General features: G+C 39.2%; 5 protein-coding genes across 5 annotated transcripts, besides 89 other annotated features; all 5 read left to right on the forward strand.

Annotated features, from left to right (window-relative positions):
• The first annotated feature begins 156 nt into the window (after positions 1-156).
• Positions 157-219: a sequence feature (T-rich).
• A 1,079-nt stretch (positions 220-1,298) lies between these two features.
• Positions 1,299-4,763, forward strand: Tb10.61.1180 (protein kinase, putative; the record flags this gene model as incomplete). The annotated part of the gene is made up of 1 exon (XM_822910.1): positions 1,299-4,763. The coding sequence occupies one exon, from the start codon at positions 1,299-1,301 to the stop codon at positions 4,761-4,763; it is 3,465 nt and encodes a 1,154-aa protein (XP_828003.1).
• A 1,033-nt stretch (positions 4,764-5,796) lies between these two features.
• Positions 5,797-5,849: a sequence feature (T-rich).
• Positions 5,850-6,101: 252 nt separating this feature from the next.
• Positions 6,102-6,142: a sequence feature (AT_rich).
• A 644-nt stretch (positions 6,143-6,786) lies between these two features.
• Positions 6,787-6,828: a microsatellite.
• Positions 6,829-7,238: 410 nt separating this feature from the next.
• Positions 7,239-7,275: a microsatellite.
• Positions 7,276-7,622: 347 nt separating this feature from the next.
• Positions 7,623-7,645: a microsatellite.
• Positions 7,646-7,690: a microsatellite.
• A 55-nt stretch (positions 7,691-7,745) lies between these two features.
• Positions 7,746-7,769: a microsatellite.
• A 122-nt stretch (positions 7,770-7,891) lies between these two features.
• Positions 7,892-7,925: a microsatellite.
• A 56-nt stretch (positions 7,926-7,981) lies between these two features.
• Positions 7,982-8,025: a sequence feature (A-rich).
• A 161-nt stretch (positions 8,026-8,186) lies between these two features.
• Positions 8,187-8,232: a sequence feature (A-rich).
• A 113-nt stretch (positions 8,233-8,345) lies between these two features.
• Positions 8,346-8,378: a sequence feature (AT_rich).
• Positions 8,379-8,767: 389 nt separating this feature from the next.
• Positions 8,768-10,123, forward strand: Tb10.61.1170 (hypothetical protein, conserved; the record flags this gene model as incomplete). The annotated part of the gene is made up of 1 exon (XM_822911.1): positions 8,768-10,123. The coding sequence occupies one exon, from the start codon at positions 8,768-8,770 to the stop codon at positions 10,121-10,123; it is 1,356 nt and encodes a 451-aa protein (XP_828004.1).
• Positions 10,124-10,249: 126 nt separating this feature from the next.
• Positions 10,250-10,278: a microsatellite.
• Position 10,279: 1 nt separating this feature from the next.
• Positions 10,280-10,327: a microsatellite.
• A 252-nt stretch (positions 10,328-10,579) lies between these two features.
• Positions 10,580-10,603: a sequence feature (AT_rich).
• A 555-nt stretch (positions 10,604-11,158) lies between these two features.
• Positions 11,159-11,184: a microsatellite.
• Positions 11,185-11,350: 166 nt separating this feature from the next.
• Positions 11,351-11,397: a microsatellite.
• Positions 11,398-11,459: 62 nt separating this feature from the next.
• Positions 11,460-11,484: a sequence feature (AT_rich).
• A 127-nt stretch (positions 11,485-11,611) lies between these two features.
• Positions 11,612-11,640: a sequence feature (AT_rich).
• A 398-nt stretch (positions 11,641-12,038) lies between these two features.
• Positions 12,039-12,112: a sequence feature (T-rich).
• A 57-nt stretch (positions 12,113-12,169) lies between these two features.
• Positions 12,170-12,221: a microsatellite.
• A 54-nt stretch (positions 12,222-12,275) lies between these two features.
• Positions 12,276-12,325: a sequence feature (T-rich).
• A 15-nt stretch (positions 12,326-12,340) lies between these two features.
• Positions 12,341-12,364: a microsatellite.
• A 124-nt stretch (positions 12,365-12,488) lies between these two features.
• Positions 12,489-12,542: a microsatellite.
• A 152-nt stretch (positions 12,543-12,694) lies between these two features.
• Positions 12,695-12,730: a microsatellite.
• A 7-nt stretch (positions 12,731-12,737) lies between these two features.
• Positions 12,738-12,772: a microsatellite.
• A 41-nt stretch (positions 12,773-12,813) lies between these two features.
• Positions 12,814-12,897: a microsatellite.
• Positions 12,898-13,148: 251 nt separating this feature from the next.
• Positions 13,149-13,178: a microsatellite.
• A 66-nt stretch (positions 13,179-13,244) lies between these two features.
• Positions 13,245-13,288: a microsatellite.
• Positions 13,289-13,356: 68 nt separating this feature from the next.
• Positions 13,357-13,400: a sequence feature (AT_rich).
• Positions 13,401-13,651: 251 nt separating this feature from the next.
• Positions 13,652-13,691: a microsatellite.
• Positions 13,692-13,704: 13 nt separating this feature from the next.
• Positions 13,705-13,741: a microsatellite.
• A 98-nt stretch (positions 13,742-13,839) lies between these two features.
• Positions 13,840-13,904: a sequence feature (T-rich).
• Positions 13,905-14,020: 116 nt separating this feature from the next.
• Positions 14,021-14,084: a microsatellite.
• A 118-nt stretch (positions 14,085-14,202) lies between these two features.
• Positions 14,203-14,237: a sequence feature (AT_rich).
• A 77-nt stretch (positions 14,238-14,314) lies between these two features.
• Positions 14,315-14,343: a microsatellite.
• A 46-nt stretch (positions 14,344-14,389) lies between these two features.
• Positions 14,390-14,467: a microsatellite.
• A 96-nt stretch (positions 14,468-14,563) lies between these two features.
• Positions 14,564-14,600: a microsatellite.
• A 4-nt stretch (positions 14,601-14,604) lies between these two features.
• Positions 14,605-14,655: a sequence feature (CT-rich).
• Positions 14,656-15,110: 455 nt separating this feature from the next.
• Positions 15,111-15,134: a sequence feature (AT_rich).
• Positions 15,135-15,325: 191 nt separating this feature from the next.
• Positions 15,326-15,361: a microsatellite.
• Positions 15,362-15,373: 12 nt separating this feature from the next.
• Positions 15,374-15,414: a microsatellite.
• A 216-nt stretch (positions 15,415-15,630) lies between these two features.
• Tb10.61.1115 (hypothetical protein, conserved) lies at positions 15,631-15,945 on the forward strand (the record flags this gene model as incomplete). The annotated part of the gene is made up of 1 exon (XM_822912.1): positions 15,631-15,945. The coding sequence occupies one exon, from the start codon at positions 15,631-15,633 to the stop codon at positions 15,943-15,945; it is 315 nt and encodes a 104-aa protein (XP_828005.1).
• Positions 15,946-16,050: 105 nt separating this feature from the next.
• Positions 16,051-16,083: a microsatellite.
• Positions 16,084-16,092: 9 nt separating this feature from the next.
• Positions 16,093-16,147: a sequence feature (T-rich).
• Positions 16,148-16,217: 70 nt separating this feature from the next.
• Positions 16,218-16,255: a sequence feature (GA-rich).
• Positions 16,256-16,464: 209 nt separating this feature from the next.
• Tb10.61.1110 (hypothetical protein, conserved) lies at positions 16,465-18,282 on the forward strand (the record flags this gene model as incomplete). The annotated part of the gene is made up of 1 exon (XM_822913.1): positions 16,465-18,282. The coding sequence occupies one exon, from the start codon at positions 16,465-16,467 to the stop codon at positions 18,280-18,282; it is 1,818 nt and encodes a 605-aa protein (XP_828006.1).
• Positions 18,283-18,294: 12 nt separating this feature from the next.
• Positions 18,295-18,329: a sequence feature (AT_rich).
• A 47-nt stretch (positions 18,330-18,376) lies between these two features.
• Positions 18,377-18,403: a microsatellite.
• A 72-nt stretch (positions 18,404-18,475) lies between these two features.
• Positions 18,476-18,510: a microsatellite.
• A 328-nt stretch (positions 18,511-18,838) lies between these two features.
• Positions 18,839-18,862: a microsatellite.
• Position 18,863: 1 nt separating this feature from the next.
• Positions 18,864-18,884: a sequence feature (AT_rich).
• Positions 18,885-19,036: 152 nt separating this feature from the next.
• Positions 19,037-19,081: a sequence feature (T-rich).
• Positions 19,082-19,269: 188 nt separating this feature from the next.
• Positions 19,270-19,301: a microsatellite.
• A 328-nt stretch (positions 19,302-19,629) lies between these two features.
• Positions 19,630-19,665: a sequence feature (A-rich).
• A 367-nt stretch (positions 19,666-20,032) lies between these two features.
• Positions 20,033-20,081: a microsatellite.
• A 132-nt stretch (positions 20,082-20,213) lies between these two features.
• Positions 20,214-20,249: a sequence feature (AT_rich).
• A 162-nt stretch (positions 20,250-20,411) lies between these two features.
• Positions 20,412-20,443: a sequence feature (AT_rich).
• A 173-nt stretch (positions 20,444-20,616) lies between these two features.
• Positions 20,617-20,638: a sequence feature (AT_rich).
• A 56-nt stretch (positions 20,639-20,694) lies between these two features.
• Positions 20,695-20,725: a microsatellite.
• A 56-nt stretch (positions 20,726-20,781) lies between these two features.
• Positions 20,782-20,809: a microsatellite.
• Positions 20,810-20,918: 109 nt separating this feature from the next.
• Tb10.61.1090 (histone H3 variant) lies at positions 20,919-21,338 on the forward strand (the record flags this gene model as incomplete). The annotated part of the gene is made up of 1 exon (XM_822914.1): positions 20,919-21,338. One exon carries the CDS (start codon positions 20,919-20,921, stop codon positions 21,336-21,338), a length of 420 nt encoding a protein of 139 aa, XP_828007.1.
• Positions 21,337-21,394: a sequence feature (A-rich).
• A 42-nt stretch (positions 21,395-21,436) lies between these two features.
• Positions 21,437-21,456: a sequence feature (CT-rich).
• Positions 21,457-21,489: a microsatellite.
• Positions 21,490-21,547: a sequence feature (CT-rich).
• Positions 21,548-21,780: 233 nt separating this feature from the next.
• Positions 21,781-21,819: a sequence feature (A-rich).
• Positions 21,820-21,842: 23 nt separating this feature from the next.
• Positions 21,843-21,885: a microsatellite.
• Position 21,886: 1 nt separating this feature from the next.
• Positions 21,887-21,911: a microsatellite.
• A 15-nt stretch (positions 21,912-21,926) lies between these two features.
• Positions 21,927-21,977: a sequence feature (T-rich).
• A 96-nt stretch (positions 21,978-22,073) lies between these two features.
• Positions 22,074-22,106: a sequence feature (AT_rich).
• Positions 22,107-22,452: 346 nt separating this feature from the next.
• Positions 22,453-22,563: a sequence feature (T-rich).
• A 134-nt stretch (positions 22,564-22,697) lies between these two features.
• Positions 22,698-22,742: a microsatellite.
• A 177-nt stretch (positions 22,743-22,919) lies between these two features.
• Positions 22,920-22,947: a sequence feature (AT_rich).
• A 21-nt stretch (positions 22,948-22,968) lies between these two features.
• Positions 22,969-23,008: a microsatellite.
• A 29-nt stretch (positions 23,009-23,037) lies between these two features.
• Positions 23,038-23,084: a microsatellite.
• A 33-nt stretch (positions 23,085-23,117) lies between these two features.
• Positions 23,118-23,168: a sequence feature (GA-rich).
• An 80-nt stretch (positions 23,169-23,248) lies between these two features.
• Positions 23,249-23,286: a sequence feature (T-rich).
• A 49-nt stretch (positions 23,287-23,335) lies between these two features.
• Positions 23,336-23,375: a microsatellite.
• Positions 23,376-23,378: 3 nt separating this feature from the next.
• Positions 23,379-23,406: a microsatellite.
• Positions 23,407-23,430: 24 nt separating this feature from the next.
• Positions 23,431-23,453: a sequence feature (AT_rich).
• A 278-nt stretch (positions 23,454-23,731) lies between these two features.
• Positions 23,732-23,771: a sequence feature (AT_rich).
• Positions 23,772-23,958: 187 nt separating this feature from the next.
• Positions 23,959-23,985: a microsatellite.
• A 79-nt stretch (positions 23,986-24,064) lies between these two features.
• Positions 24,065-24,135: a sequence feature (CT-rich).
• Positions 24,136-24,194: 59 nt separating this feature from the next.
• Positions 24,195-24,243: a microsatellite.
• Positions 24,244-24,338: 95 nt separating this feature from the next.
• Positions 24,339-24,368: a microsatellite.
• Positions 24,369-24,423: 55 nt separating this feature from the next.
• Positions 24,424-24,446: a sequence feature (AT_rich).
• Positions 24,447-24,522: 76 nt separating this feature from the next.
• Positions 24,523-24,566: a sequence feature (AT_rich).
• Positions 24,567-24,676: 110 nt separating this feature from the next.
• Positions 24,677-24,711: a microsatellite.
• A 326-nt stretch (positions 24,712-25,037) lies between these two features.
• Positions 25,038-25,126: a sequence feature (CT-rich).
• Positions 25,127-25,410: 284 nt separating this feature from the next.
• Positions 25,411-25,431: a sequence feature (AT_rich).
• A 139-nt stretch (positions 25,432-25,570) lies between these two features.
• Positions 25,571-25,591: a sequence feature (AT_rich).
• The last annotated feature ends 341 nt before the right edge of the window (positions 25,592-25,932 follow it).

A 25,932-nucleotide genomic window follows, 5' to 3' on the forward strand; every position in this document is an offset into this window, starting at 1 on the left:
GGCGATTGTCAAGAGGGTGGTAGCGTAAAAAAAAAAAGATGCAGCGGGGGCAACATTCACCTCGTGGATGTTTGTTGGTACCTGAAGAGGACTGTTGCTTTGTTTTCCGTTTCGAGGCTGGGTCGGTGAGCCCTCGAGTTCCATCTTCTTTCACGATCTTTTTCTTTTTTTTTTGTGTGTGTGTGTCTTTTTTCTTTCCTATTTTTTTTGTTTTTTGTTCAGTCGGTGTGCTATTTATATCGTAGCGTCCAGCTTCTTTCGGTTCCGTCACAAGCTTCTGTTCTTTCCCTTAGTTGATATTTCCTCATTTTTATTCTACTGATAAGGAGGGAACCATAATACAGAGGCCTGTATTTTCCTCAAAGTTTTCTCCCGCTCCATAGCGCTTCTCTTTGGCATATCTTTTTTCCCTCTATCTTTTTCTCTTTCTTTCTTGACGTGCCTATCACTTTTGTACCTGTTTCCGACCTGCTCTTTGACATGCTTCCGTTTCCTTTTTTCCCCCTTTCTTTTTTTTTCTTGTTATTTTCGCCACACATTTTTCATATCTTTGCGTGCATACGCGAACTCACAGATATTTATCCTTCCTTTATTGTTGTATCAAGGCTAAGCCCGAGGGACCCTGCAGTATTTAGGTTTTTAGATGAATTAAGCGTGTGTCTGTGCCCGTATCTCAGCTTGTGAGAAGAAAAAAAAAAGAGCGGAGCCAACGTCAAAGTTGTCGTCGAGCTTCACTTTTTGTTTGATTGAGTGACTGATTGATCATTGGTTAGAAGGCGCCAATACAATAAGAAAAGAGGATTATAAAGAAAGTTGGTGAAGAAGAATTAAAGAAAAAAAAGGAACAGCAGACCGAAGTAGTAGCAAGATTATTAGCACAAGGGGGGGGGGAAGAACTGAATAGTGGGAAATAGAGGCCTGTTATTTGTGTGGAAAGGTGACGAATTAGGCAAGCAAAGGAACTGCGGCAGTAACAAAAAAAAAAAGTATTCGCTCCCTTGTTGCACATATTCTCATACTAATACGGAGGGTGAGTGGCGAAACAGAAACTGGTGGGCATTTGTTTGGGCAGAGCGGCGCACGCAGCAGCTGAACGAACTTCATTGCCTCTTTACCGCCTCCTTCTTTTGAGTTCCGTGTACTGGTTGCGTACTTGACCATCAGTTGAGGAACGAACACAAATATCTCCTCTTATATAAGCATAGGATAGTGGAAAAGAGGCGCAGGTGAATAAGAGGGTTATCTACGGGGATTGACATTTGTTAACCTAACGAGCGGCATCGTTTGTGAGGCGTGCGATGTTACTGGATTTCGTCCTAAAGTACGTTAGAGGAACTCATCCAGCGGATTCTGAGGATGCGTCAAAAGAGGGTAGTCCCTCTGCGGCGAGTGCATATGGGGGAAAGGATAGAAAACACCATCCGCCTGCAGAGGGACACCGCTCACCGCCAGATGAAAATGTATCCGGTAATGAACAAGGGAGGGGGATTATGACTCTCTTACCAAAGGTTCCGTCTGCAGAATCAGTGCGCGATAAACCCTTCTACAGTAACGGCAGCGGTCATGGGGAACGAAGAGAACTTGATGGTCATGAAAAGGAATCATCAGTTGATGGGAAACACCGCCAGCACCGGTCCCACGTCCTGCCGTCCATGGATATGGATAGGGCCCCGTCTCAATTTTCGGCGAGCGGTAGCAGACAGCTGGAAGGACCTCACGGGGTTAATTGCGCCCAAGTAACTGAGCAGTCGCTAGAAGTACATGATCCTAACGACGGTGTAGACAGATGCCACGATAGGAGTGGGACAGGAACGGCCCACGATAATAACCGATTAGCTGCAGATCAAATCGGCTGTACGGCTACGGTTGCTGAGGAGCTGCGGGCTCATAGGTCAACTACACCCATTAAAATAGTAAATGCAGCTGCGCAGAATGTGGAGGACGATATTGACGATGACAATGAGGTTGTGGGGAACGCCCTAGTCAAACCTATGACCCCCCAAAGCTACTCCTCGCTAATGTTCAATAGCGACTTCAGAAAGCTGAACTATAAGGAAGACGACATCAAGCGCCGTATTGCAGTTGGCGAGGGCCGCTCATTACTTATACTTCAGAACAGGGGTGTTTCGTGTGACGCGTTGTCTGCGATTCCCGCACTAGAAAGGCACGTTAGCGACGCGCGGAGTTGCCCTGCTCGTAGCGTACAGTCCAGCGAGTGTGCTGGTGGTGTTCTAACCTCATCTCCGCGAAAGGAAGAGCCGCAACGGGAGAGAAACTTCCACAGCGAAAAGCGGCCCCCAACAGCGGACACGGATGGCCAAACAATATGCACGTGCGGGTTGACAGTGGGCTCATCACCAACAGAACAATTCTCCTGCCCCGGGGGAGCGGCTGAAGATTCTTTTAATCGTAAGACTTGCAAAATTCACGGCACCAATTTAGGTTGCCGAGCACATTCTTCCGAGCTTATAAGTGAATGGGTCAGCGAGTGTATACCTCCTGAGCCCGTGGAACTCATTAATGTGAACGCGGGACGTCCGCGTGTAAATGTGTTGAAGAAAGGCGTCATCAATTGTTGTGTCGCCGTCAGGAAGTCATTAGATGATGCAAAAATGATGCTTAACAACAAGTATGTCATATACTTTAGGTGGTGCCTTGGCGTGGGGTCTTCCTCTAAAGTGTTTCTTTGTTATAATCTTCATGAGAAAGCGTTCTACGCCATGAAGGTCTACAACCGTGGGAGGCTTAGACGTAAGGGTTTTGGGGCGAACTGCGCCTTGAACAATGTGCGGCGTGAAATTGATATAATGAAGAAGTTAAGGCATCCTAACATACTTTCACTTGTTGAGGTGATCGACGACCCCTTCAGCCGAAAAATTTATTTAGTCCTTGAGCTTGCCGAGAAGGGCGCTGTCATGACATTGGAAGGTGACGGCACTGTCGTGCCAAGTGTTAGTGGGGCTGCTCTGCCAGAAGAAGAAGTCGCACGGGCTATACGTAGCGTCGTGGAAGCGTTGATTTACGTCCATGACCTTGGTATCGTTCACCGTGATGTGAAGCCGCAAAATATTCTTCTGGATGCGGAGGAGTGTGTTAAACTCTCCGATTTTGGGGTCTCAATAATGGTGGATGGGTGTACCTCACCTGTTCCACGTGAGGGAACAGTGGCGTTTCTACCCCCCGAAATGTTAGCTTCGAGTGAGGTACGGGTTGCCCTCTCTGACGCGGCATCCCATAAAGACACTAGTATCGGGAGCACGAACAGCCATCAGGTGTGCTCAAGAATGAATGACGAACTGCCCGTAAAAACACTCCCGGAAGGTGAGAGAGAAGAGATTGGTAGTCTGCAAACGACCGACACGTCTGTGAGAACACAGAATGACAACGCTTCGGTTTCCGTTGGTAGTGAATGTAAACAAGTTGCGAGCACTGGTGTAGCTTCCTTATCGGGGAGCAATAACCCAGGTTGTGAAGTGTCTCCCTCAGACTGCGCAGGATTACCCGCATGTGATCCCACAGGTACTCCCGTGGCTGATTTCTTCAAGGCAGACGTCTTCGCCTTAGGTGTCACTACGTTTGTGCTTCTCATGGGCCGACTGCCATGGTTGGCCCGTAGCTCCCGCTCCCAGATGAAAGCGATCAACGCGCAGCCGGATCCCTTTGAAGAGCCGCTTCGGAAGGCATACGGGTGTCCCAGCGGAGAGGGCCTGAAAGGTCCGACACTCTGCAATCGGTCGCTTCATGGCTCCGAGCCCCCAGAGAGCAGCGCAATCTTTTTAGAGGGAACCACGGAACGGACAGCTTCACAACAGATGTTTAGCTCTTCATCATGTGGCCGGTTCTTGGCATCAAATGATGCGGATACACTTGATCATCATGTTAGTCGTAGTTCCACCAAACCCGATTGCACCGACTGGTGTAATAGCGGTATGTCCAGGGTCAGTAGGGAAGATGAAGTCGGTGCACAACTTTTGGCATCGTCCCCGACTCAGTGCGCAATTGGTGGAGAGTGGAAAGACAGTAAGTTGCTTCAGTCGAGTGAGGTCGGAGGGTCCCCACGAGCTCACGAAGAGGCTGATGGCGCACAACGCTCTCCGTACGGTCATACTAACACGTCGATGCGTGTTTGTTGTGGTTGCAGAAGTAGTTCCAACACGGCAACCGTGCCTACGACTTCCTTCGGTTCGTTAAGTGAAGCGGGGAAGGCGCCCGTGTCAAGAGAAAACAAGCCCGAATTTTCAGCAGTTTCATGTTTTTCTCAACCAAATGCGGCCGGAGAGGCGACACCCTTTCGTCGCACCCACTCTCCATCCAAGTTCCCTTTGGGTAGAAGATCAACATCTGTGTTTGTTAGCAATAATTCATCTTTGCACAGCTGGAGGATTCAAGAGGGCCACCAACCACATGCTGGAGATGCGGTGCTCAACGAGGATTTGGAAGGTTCATTGACTAGTGACGCCAACTTCCCTCTGTCAGCGGGGAGGGAGTTTACCTTTCCTCTTTGCCAACACTGTGCTACGTGCAACAACACTAATAACGGCCCTTACACGGAGTCTGGTGTGGGAGACACGATGTCAGGAGAACAAACCTCAGGAAGCAAAATGGAGGTGCCAGAAAGAAGAGGATTGCCAGAGACGGATACGCACAAGTGCATCTCCGCTGATGCCATTGAGTTCGTGAGGTCTTGCCTAAGGATTAATCCCATGGAACGTAGCACCATGAAGGAACTGTATGAAATGCCGTGGCTACAAAAGGGACGTTAGGTCAGTAGAGATAGTGAAGAGGGGAGCACACACACTTCATGCAAAAAGAAAAAAAAACGAATCATTTTGTCTTTAAGCAACATTGCAGGGGAAACACACGAAACACGTCGTAGGCCTATAGATCCCGATCTCGAAACCACGTCGGTTGCTTAGAGGAGTGAATAATTGGCTTTCATTATGGGCCTCGCGGTGTACTAATACGTATCTTTCCGTGCCGTGGGCAATAGTTCCTTCTAGTCGGTTGCAATGTCTTGTTTGTTCTTTCTTCCGTGAAACGCCGAAGAAAAATAATTGAAGAATAAGTAAGGGTTGAATTGCCACCACCTGCTGAAAGCGTACGATTGCTTAATGTGAATGCGGAAGGCTGGCAGAATAGACGTTTACAAGCACTTTAGTGCCTCTGTGCGGATTGACGACAGTACCAATGACTCGGTAACCACATTAAAAAAGGAAAAGAAAGAAGTTACTGCAGGGAAGTAATGTGGCCCACGCCAGTATGTGTAAGCATTCCCACCTTTTTCTGTTTTGCTTTGTTGTGCGTTTATTCAACTGTTAAGGGGCCCAATGGGCCGGTGAGAGTTACCGTTAGGAGAAATTTCGTTTGAACTCCAACACGCCACCGTGCAACAAAAATGTACACAACAAAACTGCTACATGCGTGAAGCAAAAAGAAAAATACAGCGAAGTGAAACTTCACAAATGGAGTGTAATGCAGCTGAAATGGGAGCTGATTTCTTTTTTTTACAGATGTTTGGGATGCTGTACGTTGCTGTTGTTGCTTTACTGCTCGTCTTAGCCTAAATGTAACAAACCAAAGAAAAAGAGAGCGTTGATTCAAGTTAGTGTTACACATCTGAAGTGAGGGTTGTGTAAGTTGTGCCAGTCAAGTTTCGAAGATAAGCATACCAACGAAAAGGAATTATATATATATATTAGGAGCATTCATTATAAGGTAGAAAAGCACTTTTAAGGAGGGGAGGGGAATACTTTCCCCTTCTTTTCATACCTGCGCTTCGTTCAATCCTTCTCACCGTTTTCGTTTTTCTCCTTTTTTCGTTTCCTTCCTTTCTTTTTTTTGTTTTGTTTCATCAGAATCGTGGATGACTAAAGGAAAAAAAAACTTACTATTATTATTATTGTTACTATTGCGATTTCGAATTGAAGTGCAATCGGTTTCGCTTTCCACTTTCCGTCCCAGACAATCATCTTTTGTTTATTTGTGCGGAAAACCTCATAATGAAGCCTGTGCGTGTATAAGGTTACAAGGCAAAACATTGCTTTTGTACCCACACATACATATATTCAGCGGGTTTCTACTTATGGCTGCGGTTACTGATCAAAATAAAATGAAACTTTTTTTATAAAAAAATTTTTTAAAAGAGAAAAAGGGACGTAAGAACCCGGTATTTATGATATATATATATGAGTAAAGAAACCTTTATTTTAAAAAAAAAAACTGTTTTACACATTCCCACACCCACTGCTTATATTACATGGAAAAAAAAACAATGCGTTGGTCCTCTTTTTTTTTTTTTTGTGCGTGTGTGTGTATGTATGAGAGAGAGAGAGAAGGAGTGGGGTATTGTCAACTCTGTTGGAATTGGGACGAATGACTCTCAATTTTATTTTCTTCTTTTATTATTGCTCTAAAGGAACATATAGCACCAAGAAAGATAGGTTGAGTTTATGTTATTATTGTGGGTGTCGGTATTACATAAGGCTCTTTTTTTTTATGCGTAAAGGAGAGGAGGACTGATGTGCTGATAACCCATTAGCCAAAAAAATAAAAGATGGAGGAATATCGTGGTTCCGTATTTCATGTGAGTTCACGTGAAACCACATGTGTTGTTTATGTTGAAGGCAAGACAAGACAAGGGAAGACAAGGGAACATATTGTGAGTGATGTCTCCTTAGCACGGTGAAATGTTTATTGAATCCGTTTTTGTCCCGCTTCCTCATGTGCTATATCCACGCTACCGTATTAATTGTATCGTAGCTCAGGTGATTTAGTTCTTCTTACCAGATATATATATATATATATATATCTGTCTATGTATATATGTATGTCTATTTTGAAGTGGCAGCGTGCCCAATAGTAACAATAACAACTATTATTGTTATTATTATGTGTATTTTGACGTTACTGGAGTTCTTCTGCTCTACTGCCACTCGTTTGCTGGAAGCCGTTTATTATTATTACTTTCTTTCTTTCCTCATTTCTTTTTTTTTCCACTATCGCTAATTTATGCTGTCATTTTATTTACATTATCACTCCTTTCAACACAACACAGCGGTTACGGACATATATAAATATAAATACACGTATAGTGAAGTAGGAAAAAAAGGAGAGTAGAAGAGAATAATAGGTGGGCAAAAGGTAGTTTTTGCAGCTTTGTTATACTTTGTACCGCACTCAAGGGACGTACACTTTTCCCTTTTTTAAAAAAAATTTACTTTCGCTATTATCATTTCCTTTTATTATTATATTATTATTGTTATTGTTATTATTATTTGTTTATTTGTTTGTTTTTATATAATTTGTTAGCCCTTGTGGTCACCGTCGTGTCTCTTCTGTTGGTGCTGTTGTTTGTTCCGTACAACTTGGGAAAAGGTTTTTTTTTTGTGTGTGTGTGGGGTCCTTATTTGGTTCGGTAAGTTTTCGTTTTTCTTTTTCATATATTTGCCACCGGTTGTACTTCAAGTACCTGCTTGGTTTCTCCGGCTTTTGTGTAGGTGTGAGTGTGTGTGTTTCTTCTTTGTACTTCACCCTTCAATTTTTTTTTTTCACGTGTGTTCGTGGGGTATTACACTAAGGGGAGAAACGGAATCGCAGGCGGAAGAAAAATAATAATCGCAGCTATAAATAAATAAATAAATAAATATATATATATATATATTTATTTATTTATTTACTTATCATTTATTTAATTGTATAATTATAATTTTTTTGTTGGCTCCCGCTTTCGCCCGCCTGCCGAGAAGAAAACAAAACAAAACAAAACAAAAAAACAAAAGAAGAGCCAGAGGAAAGGAGAGTAGTAAACAAGCGGTGGTACTGCTGTTGAAATCCCAATACTGATATATACAAGAAAAACAACAACATTATTATTATTATTATTAGTTGTGAAAACAACAACAACAACATCAACAACACCAACAGCAGTAATCCACCCAAATAGCCAAGTCAGGGAGTTAAGAAAATTAGAACCGTGCCAGGAAAGACAAAAGAGAACAAAACTGAGCAAATCAAAACAAAACAAAAAAGGCCGAGAAAACATACCTGAGGGGCGAAATTAGAAGGCAGAGCGGCTAAGCGGTAACGTTAAAAGTGAAAATAAGAAAAAGGAGAACAAAGCGGAATAGCGAATAAAGTAATTATCGAAGAAAGTGACGGCTGAGGTGCGAGGAGGATTTAATCGAACAAAAATAGGGTAAAGAAAAAAAAATTAAAATAAAATAACAGAAAACACGTGCCTAAAGGGGGGAAAGGTCAACAAGAGTAGGGGAGAAAGGAACAAAGAACAGAGGGAGTGGTGCGGGGTGAGCGTGCGAAAAAAAAAGGGAATTAAAAAAAAAAAGCTGTTTTTTTAAAAAAAAAATAAAAAAAATAAAATAGAATAGAGCTGGAGCACACCTGTGTGTGTGGGGGGTCGCGTAGGGAAGCTATTGCTTGCTGCTGAAGCAACGTAAGCGGGTGGACAGGACATCAGACACCAACTGTCAGCACTGATTTTTGGGGTTTTGTGTAAGTTCGTGTGTTTGTTTCGTTGCCAAGTTGCTAGGACATAAGCGGAGACGTACACAAACATACAAGAAGCTGGAAAAGTTTTTATCGTTGGAGAGAGTACCCGTCAGGCAAAAAAAAAAAGAAGAAAGGTCACGAAGAAAAAAAAGAAGAAAACACAACGTACACAAACGTTCGGATACTTTGATACAATCATAAATACAATACATTTATTTATTTACTGAAGAACCCCTGTCGTATAGTAAACACACGGGAAAAAATGTATCCAAAAAATAAGCCCCTGCCTCCGGAGGCCGCCGGACGCGCAGCGGAGCTTTCGAATAGGAATCCGCCACCAGTAATCGTCGAGAGTAACTCATCATCGCGGACGAGGGCGTTTGCATCGAGTGTTCCTCCGGCTCCACCCATGCCCGTTGCACCATGTGGCGAAATAAATGGAACCAGTTTGATTCGCCATACACCGGGGAACGACCTCTTACACCAGCACGCTTCCTTCAATCAAACTGTCCCCGGAAATATTATGAATGCGCAGAGGTTAAGCCCCGTTGGAAGTGGGAGTTTTCAGATGTCCAATAATAGCCTCTCCAGCAGCGTCCCGCACGGCCCTGGAGTTATGGGACACCCAATAAAACCAATGTTTCCACCTTCGGTTCGTCCTCCACCGCCATATGCAGCGGTGTCGCCCAACTCGAGCGGGATTATAGAAGAACGGATGTTGGACACATTTGGCGGCACCCGCTCATCGCATTCCATGACTTGGGGACGTCTAAACCAAACACCTCCGCCTCCCCCACCGCCACCCCCGCCGCCGTTCATGGCTGAGCTTCCGCCTTATCCCGAAGCCGCTGCCGCTGCAGTTCCTCCACCACACCGGTGGGCTCATGGCAACGATACGCTGGGAGGGCCTAAAGTTAAAATAAATGGAGAATCTGCAGCTCACACCTCTCAATCGGATAAGAATGGAGAAGTGCCTTCGACTGAAGTGGAGGGACGAAAGAGTGAATCGGATGTATGTGGGGAAGGGAGCGAGTTGTTGTTGCAGCAGTACCGTTCCGATGTGAGGTTTCTCACGAAGCTGGTTGTAGCCCTTTTAGAACGTATGCATCCTGCGAATTCCTGTATTTCGGGAACGAAAACGGAAGATGTACAGAAGGATGGTAGTGACAACTCCACGGCAGAAGACTCAAGTGCGGGTGAAGGTACTTCATCGGCACTGAAAAAGCAACTGAGGGAGTTGGAAAATGTTATTACTCAGCTCCAGGCCAGGGAGGAGGCGGCGATGTCTCCCAATACTCAACGGCTATTCGATCGTGTTCTCTCCATCCCGCAGTTGACTGCCCTCGCCTCTCGAGTGGGAGGTGCAAGTGGAGGGGCATTAATGCCACATCGCAGTGTGAGTTCCTTTGGGGGAAGCGATGATGTTCTTTCACTTCGTGTCTCTTCAGAGGTGAAGGCATATATGCGGGCGGTGGACTTTGAAACAACGCGGCCGTTGATGTTAAACGTTGTTGTTGCAACGGACTCCGCTGCGAGCTCACGAACCCCCTCACGAACCACATCACTACAAGGTGTATCCGCTCCTTGTGCAAAGGAAGAGACTACAACCCCTTTGTAATGAAATTAAATAAAATGTGGAAAAGGGGGAAAAAGGAAGAAGGGGATGACGAAGTGAAGTTGCAATGTGTTGAAGGTTAGACTGGAGCGTGGCGGAACTCGTTATATGGCGTGCGTGCCTGCGTGTGAGAGAGAAAGAGAAAGAGAGAGAGAGAGCGTTTGTTTGTTTGTTTATTTGCTCTCTTTTTTTTTGTTTTTTTTGTTTTTGTGAAGAGCGACAGTGGTGGTGCTGGTAGCAGGGCCACTGTATGTGGCAACCGACTTCTCACTTTCTTTTTCTTTTACTTTTTTTTTTTTGCTCTTTCCACTTCACGCACACAAGCGGGGCCGCTGATCTCCACTTTGTTTTGGACGTTTATTATTTGTGCTTTTCCTTTAATCTTTCCCTCCCTCCCTATTTCTCATCCTAGTGAATCCTGTTTTGTTTTCTTACACCCATTCTTTTTTTTTTTGGAGGAAAAAAATAAAATAAAATAATAATCCTTTCCTTCTGTATGTTTACATTTCCTCCCATTCCATTGTTGTTGTTGTTCTTATTATTGTGTTTTTTTTGTTTTTTCCACAAATTTCCTCGCAGTTCCCTCCGTTAACATATATTGTCACACGTGTTTGTAGGTGTGTCACAATATATGATATTTTTCAGTTTTTTCTTCCTCGTGTGTTGGTATTGTCGTTGTTGTTTGGGTGGATCATTTATTTCTCTTCGCACCTTCGAATAAATAAATTGTCGTTTTCCTTTTGTTCGTTTGGTTCTCTCGTTTGTTATATCATTATTGTTTTGTGCTGTTATTGTCGTTGTGATGCCCCATCCCTCTTCCCCCCTCTTTTTTTTTTTTACTCCTTTCCCCTTTTTGCGCGTGCTCTCTGGTTCCTTTCTTATTCTCGCTGTTACCCATGCTTGGCTTCCACTCTTGCGATTGGGCTTCTATAGAGGGTGTAACGACCTCAATGTTAAGTTCATTTTGTTTTGTTTGCTCGCTGAGGCTCAGGTAACCACCAGCTAACACCGAAATCCACGAATAAATAAATAAATAAGTATATATATATATATATACATATATACACTTCCATATATGTTCAATGCCGTGATATGCATTCGCATGACTATCGTAGTTGTTTTTTAACTATCAATTTTACCTCTATTTTAAAGCCCTGCAGCATTTACTATCCATGTCTTTTTTTTTTTCGTTTTTAGCTTTCACGTTCACCTTCCTAATTCCCCTCATCCTTGTTGTTATTGGTACTATTGTTATTGTTATTATTATTACTATTATTTATTGATTTGTTCATGCGGTCAGGGTATCTTTCGGGTGGTGTGTTGGGTGGAATCCACAAGGATTAAAAAAAAATAAAATAATAAAACACAAAAGGAACCAAAGGGAAAGGGAAAGGAAACGGGGGAATAGCAAGGGAGAAGGAAAAAAAAACATAATAATAGTAACGGATAAGGTTTCGGGAATTGAGAGATGAAATGTGGAGCGTTGACAGCTAAAAAATAAAAAATAAAAAAAATAATAACAACAATAATAATCAAGAAATTAGAAAGACTGGTGTGGATCTGTTGCCGTGGTGCCGAGTTTCGTTTTGTTGTTGTTTTTTTTTCTTTAGGAAAAGAGGAAAAGAGATGTACGTCGATTGCTTGTTTTGTCACACCCTTTTTTAATTTGTTTCCCTTCTTTCATATTCTCAATCCCCCTCTTTTTTTTTTCGCACACACGTACACACACTTTATCTTCTTCATTATTAACATATTCGTTTTTTTTTACTTTTTTTTTTACTTTTATATCTTTCGTTATGTTGAGGCCCTCATGGTCACGGCGTATTGTGTGAAGTGTAGGTGTATTCTGATGAAGATAAAAAGAAAACAACTGTTTCCTGTTTTGTTTCTTACGTCCACAAATTTCCCTTCAGAATTGTCTTTTTTTTTCTCTTTTCTTTCAATTTTTCTCCTTTTTCTTTCATCCCCCGCTCCTTCTTCACTTTTCCCTTCCCCCTGTTGTACACTTGCGGCTTTACATGTTTGACAGCAGTGTGAGGCTTTTGTGCCTATTACCGTCATTATTGACATTATTATTACTTTTATTATTATTATTATTATTGCTAACGATGCTGCTATCGTTATTATGACTTGTATATCACCTCTCATGCGCTGGTTTCTTTTTTCACTTCCTTTTTTTCTTTTTTTCTTTTTCTTTTTCTTTTTGTCACTTCTGTCCATTCCTCCTCCTCCTCCTCCTCCTCCGATTTTTTTTTATTTACGGCGGTTGATGAATGAAATTTCTCTCGAATTTGATACGATTAATCTTAAAAGGAGGGGAACAAAAGGGGGGAGCGGATTTGGGGGTGAGTTTGAGTTTACGCATGAATATATATATAATATATATTATATTTTAATATATGTTATATTTTATGTATATTATTCTCCAGCGTGATAATGAGAACGGTTGAAATGTCATTGAAATATGATGGAGGGGGGGGAAAAGGAAAAGGGCGGGCGGGCGAGGCGGGGTGAAACAAAAGAAAAGAAATAAAAGATAAAAATAAAAAGAAGCAATTGGAGGGAATTATTCATATAATAGTAGTAATAACAATAATAACTATAATGATATTTGCTGTTATTGCTACTGTTATTATTGTTGTTATTATTATTCCTCTTTTTTGTGTGTGTTTGTTTGGGGAGGGGGAGAGGAGTTGTTAATTTGTTCATCAACAATTATTTATTTATTTATTTTCTCATTTTTTTTTCTTTCTTTTTGCCTTTTTTGTCGTTTATTTGGTAATTGAAGTTCATATTATTTCCTTAGATGTTGCACGAGGTTTTTTCTTTTTCTTTTTTTAAAAAAAAGAAAGTGTGGATGGATATATAAGAATGCAGGAGGAGGAGGAGGGGGGAAAAGAAAGAATTTGTTTTGATTTGTTTTGAAAGAAAAAAAAGGGAGAAATTTCTGGGGGCTGATATTTATTTGCATGTTATTTACTTTTTGTATTGTTCGCATGTTTTGAGGCCATGTAGTGAAATCAAATGAAAAAGAAAAGAAAAGAAAAAAGAGAAGAGATGATTTCTTTTTCTTTTTTTTTTTAGCCCTCAGAGACGTCTCCGATTTCACAATTTAAATTGTTGATGTTTGTTTGTTTTTTAGTTAGTTTGTTTGTTTGTTGGTTGGTTGATGTTTTATTGTGTTATGTTTTATTACGTTTTGATGTCAGATGTCTCCCCTCCGAATCATCTTTAACTTTATTTTTAAATTCTTTTGTTTTTTTTATATTTAACTTTTTTACATATGCCCCAGTGGCGGGAGCGGCGCAATTTTTCCTTTCTTTTTTGTTGTTGTTGTTTTCAAAATGTTTTTTCCCACAACCTTTTTTTTTGGTTGGTTGGTTGGTTAAGGCCCTGTAAATATCGTGTTTCTTTAGTGTTTGTGTACGCTCGAGTTGCTGTTCGAATGTTTTATTGTCACTGTTGTTGTTTGGAATTCGTTTCTTTTTTTTTCTTTTTTGACTTTAAAAAAAAAATTATGTGAGAGAAAAATGTGTGCGTGTTTTGTGTGTGTGTGTGTGTGAATATGTGTAGGGTAAATGCCTTTTTCTTTTATTTTCTTTTCTTTTTTCTTTCATTTCTGGGAAATTAACTTTTAAATGTGTGATCGTCTGTCAGATCGGACCGCCGCCGTTTCTTCTCGGCGTCATCTTTTTTTTTTCCTCTTTTTTTTCCCTCTCGTCTCGTTTCGTTTCGTCTGTTTTTTTTCTTTTTTTTTTTCGTTTTGTTTTGTTTTGTTTTGTTTCTCCCCCCCCCAAACTTCTGCTGCGAATCACATCTTTTGCTGAATGAATAAAATGTATGTTAGTGCGTGCTTACTTTGATCATCTTTTTATCTTTTTTTTTTTTTAGAGAGAGAGAAAAAAAAAAAATAAGATAAAAAGAAAAATAATAAATAAATAAACGAAAATAAATAAATAAATAATCTGAAAATCTTCTTCTCGACTCCCCCACTCTTTATGTTTGGTTGTGTCTTGACATTTTGACAGGTGCGCGCGTGTTTGTGTTTGTGTTTGTTATGGGGTGGAGGGAAAATGGGATGGTTTATATAAATTTTTTTTATATTTGAAAAAAAAAAGAAAGAAAGAGACGGCAGTGAAGTGCGTTAATTGAAAATTATTAAAGGAAATATGGGAAGAGAGAAAGAGGAAATCGAGGAAGGAAGGAAGGAAGGAAGGAAGGAAAGTTGAGAGGAATAAAATGGGACGAGGAATATAAGGGAGAGAAGCAAAAAAAATAAAAATAAAAAAATAAAATAAAATAAAAAAATGAATCATCAAAGAAGCAAAAAATAAATAAATAAATAAAATAATTCAACGCTTTCGTTAGTGCGTAGGTAGTAGAGGTGAAGGGGAAGGCAATACACATCGAAATACACGTATATTTACAAAGATATTTACAAAGATATATATATATATATATATATATATATATATATATAGTTATTTTTACCTTCCCTCTCTCCCTCTTGTCCTTTCTTTCTTTCTTTCTCTTTTGTTCCTGTATAAACATTGCTATGAATGTTCGTTTTCCCCCTTTCCCAACAGCAGAAACAACAAGGACAAGTGAACGAGATAAATAAATAAATGGTGCCAGTATTGGTGTTCGTGTGTGCGTATAAATGCGGTTGTGCATTCCGCTTCTTTTAGCAGAGAACTTTTTTTTTTTCATTTATCCGAAATCCTCTCGATGGGTTCCGTCATACCACGTTTGGGATTTAGTGCAACCATTCGCCTTCGCGAAGCCTTGCAGTACTGAACTCTTTTCTCTGCTGTTTTTTTTTCTTTTATTAATTTAATCCCCCTCCTCTCCTTCTCTCGATCCTTGCCCGTGTGTGTATGTGTTTATATCTGCCTCTGTTTTTTTTTACTTGTCTGTTTGTTTGTTGGTACTTCCACTTCCGTTTACGAACCTCAAATCACTTCAATTTCCCTTCTCCCCTTCTTATTGGTTATTATTTATTTATTTATTTTTTCGATTCGCTCTATTTTTTCTGTAGCACTTATTTGCACATTGGTGCGTGTAATTATAACTTTGGCGGCTACTACAACACGTGACATTTGCTTGCGTTGCGTATCGCGCGCGGGGGAAACATCAAGTGGATACGACAGCGTAAAAGGAAAGTACGCTAAAAAGGAAGAAGGTTAGTTGAGGATAAAGAGGTAAAGAGAGAGAGAGAGAGAGGGAGAGAGGAAAGGGAGAAGGAAAAAAAAAAACAATAACAACAACAACAACAATAATAATAATAATAATAAAGGGAAGAAACAACTAGTGAAAAGATTGAAAGACAGGGACAACAAAACTAGCGTGTGAATTCGCCGTGTTGAAGTTATATTTCAGCGGCAAAACCAAAGCGGGAGGAACAACAATAGACAATATTAGGACCTGTTGTTTCGCGTTTTCTCTCTTTTTTTTTTCTTTGGTTTCGTGCTGCCTCGTTTTTTTTTTTTTGCGTACGGCAAATACGAGCAATGAAACGACTGGCGTCTTTTGGGTTAATTACGCTTGTGGGACCGCTGTTGTTTGCGACGATGTGCGCGTCAGCTGCGATGGCCGGTGCGGGTTCTGCAGCGTTTCCTCGTCGATTAAAGTTTGGTGATGTACCGGTGGCTCCTTCACCAATAGAGCCGATGTCTTCCGAATCCCGACAATATTTAATTGGTATTTTCAGTGCTCTTTTTGTATCGGTAGCTGTCATTCTTGCTGTACGTGCCCTCATGATGGTGGATTACAGTAATGATACGTTGCTTATGGTGGAAATGCCAGAACCTGTGGCAAACATGTGAGAAGGTTGTAGTAGAAGGGGAAGTAACGAACTCGGAGCACTTGTTCGTGGCTGGTGTATGGACATTTCTCCGTTCTTTACTTCCTTTTTCTTTTTTTTCTTTTAAAAAAGAAAAGAGGAGAAAAGAAAAGAAAAGAAATCACCTCTCTTTCTCTTTCTTTCTTTCCCTTTCTTTCCCTTTCTTTCCTCTTTTCTTTTTTTTTTGTTTTTTGCTGTTTCCGCTTCTACAGAATTTGAAATGCGAAACTGTTCATTGGATGGAAGTATCCACACGAAGGGAAGGAGGGAGGGAGGAGGAGGGGAGAGAGAGATCTCATGCGGCGGAAGCATCTGCTACTTTCCGCTACTGCTGTTGGTCGTGGTGTTTTTTTTTTTTCGTTAGTATAAATTTTAACTTGCTTGCTTGCTTGTTTATTTCATCTATCCCCTTTTGTAAACCGCGATTTGGAGTAGCACCGTTGAGTATCTGTTAAGCAACACGGGAAGCAAAACGATAGGAGAGTGGAACAAAGAAGGGAAAATGACACGCATGCGAGTGGACGCTAAGCTGCTCTTGAAAAGCGAAGATGACTTCCGACGCCTGTTGGAGCTGCTGCGGCCATTCCATTTACGCACGTGGAAGTATGAAGATTTTTACTTTGATACACCTAACTTCCTTTTGATGGCGAAGGACGTGCAGCTTCGGCTTCGTGTGCCTTTTAAGTCTTCCGACGGTAAAGATGAGAAGTTGGCAGGCGCTCAGGGCTCGAATATGCTTTGCCATGTTTCTCTCACTCTCAAGACTAACAGTTCGGTCGATGTCGGTGGACAAACTGCTGGCATTTTTGAAATGTTTCCGTTTACACCGAAAGATGTTGATGACATGCTGCAGGAAGATTCATTGGTTAGCGTGTTGAAGAATCGTAGCAGCGATGAACCTGCTAAGACGGTTTTGGAATATCTAACAAGGGCTTCTGAGGAATATGGCGAGGAGTTGGTACTGACGCGCTTTGCCAGTTTTGAGACAACTCGAAGGCAATACAAGTTTGTGCCACATCTTGGCTTTGGTAGCGCACACAGTTCCGACAAAGATGTTGCATCGGAAAAGAATAAATCAGACCCACCACGCCTTTATGTGGATGAAGTACCAATGGGTGATTTCAAATCTTATGAAGTAGAAGTGCAAGGTGTTACTGATCCACTCGCAGACGTCTGTCAAGATTTGATGGATTACCTGAACGAGAAAGGCATAGAATTTACCCACAGCTTATCTGGAAAGCTGAATCGCTTCATGACCCGCACCTTGGAGCTTGAAGAAATGAAGGAAGAATCCCAGTGTGTACGTCTCCGCATCAAGGGAAACAAGGGTTATGAAGAGGTATGTAGATGGCAAAACGAGGAGAATGAGATCAGTCTCGATCCGATTCCAAAGCGCGGGGCTCCACCTGTAGATAACGATAAGCCTACCTTTGGAGTGACGCAAATGGCATCTTCCTTGTTAGGGTTGGGACCACTTACTTCACAGGCTTCCCGAATGACACATTCGCAGAGCGTACGATTAAAGAGAATTCGAGAGGGCAATCATGGTGACGAAGAGTATTTTGAAAACTATTTTTTCGATGATCGCCCCAATGGAACCTTGGCAGCTAAAAAGTATACACTACGGTTGAGATGTTGCAACCCCCCTACCGCCTTCAGCCTCGAGCTTCGGAAAGAAAAATGGAGCGCTGGTGGTGTGAAGGGCTACGAGCGGAGACGCGCGTACATATCCGGTGATGTAGCTCGACTTATGCTCCGTGACCCTAATAAATTTTTGAATTCACTATCTTCTCAGAGTAGTCTTGGTCATTTGCTACGACGGGACATGGGACTGCAGAAGCTAACCATCGTGGGTTACTGTAAAACGCATCGCATCACATATAATGGTAAGATTATCGAGAGAAGAATGGTGGAAGACTCCCAGAGAACCCGGGACGGTAACGCGGGAAAGGTGGCGGCACGACCACCCGGTGTGGAATTCACTCTTTTTCATGGACCGTCTAGCGCGGGATGTAGAGGTGAATTTTCCATCCAGTTAAACCGCATCATGGTTGATACCGGTAGTGATCCTGTGAAAGTCGCAAAAAGGGCATCAGAGGAACGTTGTTGCTCCATTTTTAACCCCCGTGGCTGCTCTCCCTTCCCGCGGGAACCATCAGAGACGGAATCGTATGAAGTGAAGTTGGCTGGACTTCCTGAAGGTTTGGCTGCTACAGCAGAGGACTGGCTGGTTTCTCAGCTTCACCAGCGCCAAGTGCAGTGGGAGGTAGTTATGTCTGCTGGCATGGGGCAGTATCATCCTTCCTTGGCTGCAGCGTAAAACTATCAATAGATTTATTACTATTATATATATTTAAATATATATTACTTTGGAGGGAACGACCTTTCCCCTTTTTGCCCTCCGTTTACCGGGGATATATATATATATATATATATATATACGTGTGTGCATAATGGGTTTAGCGCATTCGTTCCGTTCCATCTTCTTTTCCCCTCTTGACGACTAGATAAGAATATATATATATATATATATATATATATATATATACGTGTGTGCATAATGGGTTTAGCGCATTCGTTCCGTTCCATCTTCTTTTCCCCTCTTGACGACTAGATAAGAATATATATATATATATCTAACTCTCCGGATTAAGAACTGCTTTGTTGTTGTTGTTATTGTTGTGCAGGTTTATATAAGGGAAAGTGAATGAAGGAGTAAGGACCAGCATATTTGACATCTGTAACCATTCGTGTAGCCATTGCGCTATACTCCTTTTTCTATCAACTCCTTGTTGCATCAGTTGCGAGAATTCCCATGAAGTGTGTGAGAGAAGGCTGCGGTTTTGTGACGGTAATTTCTCTCTCTCTCTCTCTCCATATATATATATATATATATATATGTTTTATTTTTTTTTAAATTATCTTCCTCCCATATTCATTCGTGGGATGGTGTTCCTGACCACATCAACAGGGTGGGAAGGAAGGGGGGAAATTCGGAAAGAGGTTTGATGTTCCACTTCAAAAACACAGCACACATAAGAGGAAAACAAGAAAAGAAAAAGAGAAGAGAAGCGTCTTTTTTCTTTTCTCATTTATTATTATTTCTTTTCTTTCCTTTTTAGGGAGGACTCACAACTTGTGGGGCTAAATCACATTATTATTGTGATTGTTGTGACCATGCGTTTGCATGTCGTATGTTTCTCGCACCTCTTTGTTGGATTTCCCTTCGATTTGTGGTTATTAGGCGGAACCGTCAGAAGGAATGCTGCGGTGCTGGGGAAGTAATTTTTTTTATATAAATGATTAAATATATATATATATATATTTATTTATTTATATGAGTTGAAGTGGCGATGCAACAACGGTTTGAATGAAATTCATTTGGTGGTTAGTTGTTACTTGCTTCTTTTTAAAAAAAAAACATTAGAAGAAGGAAAGGAAAACAATGTAACATCGGTTGTGAATAGTATGTTTTTGCCACTAACTTAAAATTAAAGCTAAAGGGGGAAAGACTAGTGGCAGGAAGTTGTGATTTAGAGGTGATGAAATAATTAATAAAAAAAGGGGGGGAAATATTTATTTATTTGCGTGTTTGTGCATGCGCGCGTAGGGAGAGGGGGGGGACAGCACTGAAGTGATAATGGTGAGGTGGGTGGAGGAGAGGTGGAAAAAAAAAAAGAGAGAAAAAAGGAAAAAAAAGAAACATATTGGAGAGAGGCGGTAAACTAACGCAACGAGGCCTTCAGGAGGAAGAGGAGGAAAGAAAAAGAAAAAGAAGAAGTTGGGAAATATATATATAGATATAGATATATCTTTTTACGGTGGTATTTTCTCACTGCTGCTTTAACCGCTCGTTGCATATTCCTTTATTTTTCTCTCTTTTTCTCTTTATCATTTATCATTTTTTATTTTCGCGGATGTTGATGTTGTTGTTTTTGCCACATATTTACCCCGTAGCGGTGTTTTTTTTTTCCCTTCTTCTTCCCTTCACCTTTTTTTGTCATCTACTTTCCAGTGTGACTAATAAGAGTGAAAAGATGATGAAGATCAGAGTCATTCCATTACATACTTGTGTGTTTGTGTGTGTGTGTGTTTCTGTGTGCTTGTATGTATGTTTGTTGTTTTTTTTTTCTTCTTCATCCTCTCTCTCTCTCTCTCGGTTTGTTTTCAGCGTAATTTTGAAACCGGGAAGTGAATGTGTCCAAAACTGCGTCACGAATTGTGCTTTAGATAAAAATTACACTCTTCTTCTTATTTTATTTTATTTTTTAATTTTTTTTAAATTTTCTCCCTCCCTCCCCACTTAAACATACACACACACACACTCCCTCCCTTATGCAAATACTGCAGCAACTGAAAATGTTATCTTTTGTGGGTTCTTACTAATTATTCGTGCCCTTTTTTTTTCTTCTATCTATTTATTTTACTCTTCACAACAAAAAATATACGAATAATATATATATATATATAACTTATTATTTGTGAAAGGAAAACTCTCCATCAAGTGAAAAGAATATTTTTTTTCTTTTCTTTTTTAAGGCACCTCAAAAAAAAAAAAAAGAGAAAAGCCGAAACGCAACTCTATTTATCTCCCTTGTGCAAGAGTTTGCAAAGAAGTGAAGGAAACGCTTTTAGAAATACCTCATTACGTACCAAAATAATAATATTTATAATAAGAACATCTTTGCACACGTATATCCGTTCATCTGTGCGTTTGTGTGCTTAGGTTTTGAAAAAAAAAAAAAGAAAAAAGGAAAAAAAAAGGTCGGAAGCAAAGTCTTGGTGTTGGGATTAATACACCACAACGAAGAGGTTTCCAAAAAAAAAAGAAAAGAAAAGAAAATAAATAAATAAAGCTACCATCAACAATTTTTCTCTTTTTTTTTAAAAAAAAAGAAGGAAAAAAAAGAGATTAAGTAAAAAGATATATATATATATATATCTTAGATTATATTCATGGCGCAAATGAAGAAAATAACACCGCGACCGGTGAGACCCAAAAGTGTTGCCTCTCGCCCAATACAATCGGTGGCACGCGCTCCCGTCAAAAAAGTCGAAAATACACCTCCGCAAAAACGCCACCACCGCTGGCGCCCGGGAACCGTCGCCCTGCGCGAAATTCGGCGGTTGCAAAGTTCCACCGATTTTCTCATCCAACGGGCGCCCTTCCGCCGTTTTTTACGAGAGGTGGTGTCAAACTTGAAGGATTCCTACCGCATGAGTGCGGCATGTGTCGATGCTATTCAGGAAGCAACTGAAACTTATATTACATCTGTATTTATGGATGCAAATCTCTGTACGTTGCATGCTAACCGTGTTACTCTGTTCCCAAAGGATATCCAATTGGCGCTTAAACTCCGAGGCGAGCGTAACTAAAGGAAAGAAAAGAAAAAAGAAAAAAGAAAGGAAAGAAAGGAAAGAAAAGAGGAGAAGTAGAGGTTCCGGAAGTATAAGCTTGAAGTTGTTACACATTCTCTTCCTCTTCCTCTTCCTCTTATTATTATTACTGTTATTATTATTATCATTACCTCTTATTCTTGTTTCGTTTTGTTTTGGTTCTTCTTCTTTCTTTTTTTCTTCTTTTTTGTTTGCCTGGATGTTTACATCATGCGCATACACACAAACACGCGTGTGCAGACATATATATTATAGTACATGTACGTACGTTTGTATGCGTGTGTATTTATGTAAATGTGCAGGAGATGATGATGTTGATGATGATAGAGAGTGAATGAGTGAATGGAAGGAAATAAATGAGCGTGCGCTTTAACGAAAGGGTTCCCCTCTCAAAAAGAAAAAAAAGGGTAAAAAAAGTAGGTAAAAATAAAAATAAATAAATAATAATAATATAAATAAAGGGAAGAGGGAAAGAGAAAGAAGTATATTATATTACATTATATTACATTATATTATGTTATATTATGGTGAGTGAGTGAGTGAGTGAGTGAGAAACGTGAAGGAACATTTTTTTCCCTTTCGCTGTTTTCGTTTTTCTTTTTTCTCTTTTTTCCTTTTGAGAAGTACAACAAATATGTGTTTGGTTTGTCGTATGTTTGTTGGGTTTAGTGATCGAGTTTCTGCACGCTTGTTCCTTGCTATTGTTATTACTTCTTTTTTTTAAAAATAATTAAAAGAAAAAATAAAGCAAAAAAAAAAGAATGCGCAGGAATGTGTATCATTACCACTACAATAAAGAAGGCAAAGAAGGAAAAAAAAAAACAACACTGCAGTGATGCGAGGAAATGACGTAAAAAAGAAAAAGAAAATGTTTGACGTCACGTAACAGAGAAAATATGTGATGTGTAGAGCAAGGTGAGAGGTTTTTTTGATTGTTTGTTTTTTCTGCTCTTTAAAAAAAAAAATCATTTTATTTGGTTATATGTTTTCCTTTTTTTTTTTTTACGTTACTTTTATTACGGTGTGAGCGCCGTTGTTGGACTTTTTTTAAAAAATTCCAAACGGTTTTTCAATAAGGATAAATACAGACTCATTTACATTTTTTTTATGTTTATTTTTCTATTCAACCACTTTTATTATTATTATATGCTCCTCTTTTTATAATCCTTTTGTTGTTGTTGTTGTTTTTGTTTTCTTTTATCTTGTGACAAATTGATCAAAGTAACTGAGGCACTGCAAAAATAAAAAATAAACGGAAAAAAAAATATCACTTGCTCCTCCCATTCGATGATGCAATTAATTGCTGTTACGCCATCATCAACGCCGCACATTCTGCCGTTATTATTATTATTATTATTACTATTGTTATTATTATTTTTATTACTCATGGTAATATGGTGAGTTTGCTATTTCTCATCTCGTTTATGTCTTATATAATTATTCATATAATCATTTGTATTTATGCATATTTATATATGTTTGTTTGAATGCTTGTTGGGGGGGGGGGGAGGGAAAGGAAAGAGTAAAGAGAGAAATATATAAGGCAAAGCAAACAAAAAGAAAATATTATATATTTATTTATATATTTGTTGAGGAGAAAATATGCAGAAATAATTAATAACAGTAATGACAATAATGATAATAATAATTAAGATGTTAGGAGAGAAGAGTTTGGTGTTTCTGTTTTGTTTTGTTTTGTTTTGGTTTTTTTTTACTTTCTTTTGTGCAGCAGCAACACATAAATTTAAATATTGTCGCGGCGGGGAGAGGAGAGGAGAGGGGGGGGGGGAGAAAAGGGATGGAGAGGGGCAAATAAGCAAAATGAATTAGTGGAAAGAGTTATATTAATTTCATATTGGTGCCAATTTACACTTTGTGGTGCTCTAAGATTCCTTTTTTTTTTGTTTCTTTTCCCTTTTCTTTTTTTGGTTATTACTAGTCTTCGTTGTTTTTAGAAATGGGAAATTGAGATCTATATAACAACAATAACAGTAATAATAAAAATAATAATAATAACCGCTACTACTATTACTACTATTACTACTACAAAATATATGTATGCATTTTTCTCATTTTTTTTTATAAATTTTTATTCGGTTCAGCGGTGAATTAGGGGGGAGTAAAGGGAAATGACATAATGGGACTGGGCATACAAATGCACATAATCATCCGTTTGTATTTGTATTTGTGTCGGTCTATAATTTAATGCAGCCCAAATTATGTTCTTTTTATTACGTTGTTGTTGTTGTTGGTGTCGTCGTCGGTTTCTATTTTTCATTTTATTTTTGACTCTTTTCTATCTATTTATCTGTCTGTTTATCTGAATCTGTGGATCCTTCATGTTTTTGTGCTTGTCCATAAACAACAACAACAAAAAAAAAAATAGTATATTTATTTATACAAATAAAAAAAGGCAAGAAAAAAGGAGGTTTAGAACTAATGATGTGAATGAAAGGTATAAATTAACTTTTTGTTTGTTTTTCTACTTCTTCTTTTTTTTTTTTGTTCATGTTCGAAAAATATTTTATTTGGTTTTGTTGCTGTTTAGAGGACGGTAATTTGGAGGCGGGTATGATATTTGTGTTTTTCTTTTCTTGTGTATGTGTATATATATATATATATATATTATTTGTATTTGTGCGATCTTTTTCTTTTTTCTTTTTTGGTTCTTGTTTCCGCCCCCATTTCCGTTTCTACCACTTATTTTTCTTTCTTTCTTTCTCCTTTTCTCCTTTTTTCCCTTTCTCTCTTATTATTTTTCTTTTTTTTTTGCTTTTGTTACTTCATATGCCAAGTTTTCTCCCTTTAGTTGTTGAGAGGAAGGAGAGGGGAGGTAAAAAATAAAAAAAATAAAAAACAAACAAATAAAAAACAAAAAAAAAAACTGCAAAACTGCTACACGCATAGTTGGGAGCGAGCACAACTGCACCCGGGGGAAGTGGGATGGGGGAGAAAAATTACGTATTGTGTTCGATTTTAACTTTACTTTACTTTACTTTTTTTTTCTTTTATTGTTTGTTTATAATCGGGTTTTGAATGCAAATTTTTAGAACATGAAAAGGAGTTTTTTTTTATAAAAAAAATAATCACCACACCATCCTTTCTTTTTTTTTTTTGTGGCATATATATTTATAAGTTCAAAACACGTCTTATTCCTATTCCCTTTTTTTTTAAAAAAAATAAACACAAAAAAATAATTATTTTTATCCCTATCGGCTGTCGGTAACTCATTTGGTAACATTTGTTTGGTGTTATTAACAGCCGGTCCGTGTCGCAGGCATATGAAAGGAGACATTTGCCGTCCCACAGTCATGTGCTTTTGTTTTGTTTTTGTTTTGTTTTTTTGTTTTGTCGTTAGTTAATGTTGTATTCTCGTTATTTTTAAAATTCTTGTGCGGGCAATGGGGGAGACGTGTGTAACCGCTGAGAGTGAAGAAAAAGATAGAAACTAGGATTTTTTGTTTTTTTTTTTAAAAAAGAAAGGAAATAGAAAAAGAAAAAGAAACTGGGAAGATGTGTTTTATTCACATTTGTTGTGTGGTGCTAAAGAAACACCATGAGGGAAACAGGGTAACAGATTTTCTTCCTCTTTTTTTTCCCCCTCATTTTTCACTTTTTAAAAATTTTATTACACCTTTTGGTTTAGGATGCATAACACCGTCAGTCTCAGCTGATATATTATTATTATTATTTATTTATTTATTTTCTTTTCCCTTTTCCTTTTCCTTTTCTTTTTCCCTTTCCTCTCTTCTCCTCTCCCTCTCCCTGTGCACGTGCATATCGTAAATGTATGTTTACGTGTACGTGTATGTGTATGTGGTTACATTTTCTAAAAAAAAATAGCCCGAAAAAAAAAGGAAAGGGAAAGATAATTAAGGGAGAGGCAAACAAAATAAAAGCAAAAACAAAATATAAATGTTGATTTACATGGGAACACATGAAGTGAAGTTTGTTAGGTGTGTTTGAGTAGAAGTGGAATGCCGATGTAGCGGGATGCGAACTGTCGCCTCAGCAAATCTGAAAAGGAAAAGGAAAAGGAAAAGGAAAAGGGAAAAATAAATATTTTTTTTTACAAAGAAAAGGAAGGGACAAGTAAAGGAATGGATGGGACTTTGTTTTTGTTTTTTTTTTTGACTTGATTAAAGCCGTCCTGTCACACAATTCCAAGTTCTTAACTTCACTGCCCATTTGTGTAACGGTTACGGCTTGGGTATATATATATATATATATTAGAAAATCAGAAGGATGAAGGCGGGGTACGGTGTGAATAGTTTGATTATATATCCACAGCTGCTGTTTTTGCTCTAAGTTATTGTTTTAAATAATTTTTATGGCTTATTTTGGTGTTGTTGTTGTTGTTTTTTAAAAAATAAAAACACGTATCTTTATGTACATCTGCATAATGCTCACCTTAGAGATATTTAGGCCCTTCTCTCACTTCTTCTTTTGTTGTTGTTGTTGATGCCGTTGTTTAAATTCCGTTTATTTTGTTAGTACTCGCTGCTAACAAGAGGGAGTTGCATAGAGTACGGTGTTTGGATCTTCACGACAAACAAAAAGGCAAAAAAAAAAG

The sequence above is a fragment of the Trypanosoma brucei genome, chromosome 10 (genome assembly GCF_000002445.2).
Source record: "Trypanosoma brucei brucei TREU927 chromosome 10, whole genome shotgun sequence".
NCBI classification, from domain to species: Eukaryota; Euglenozoa; class Kinetoplastea; order Trypanosomatida; family Trypanosomatidae; genus Trypanosoma; species Trypanosoma brucei.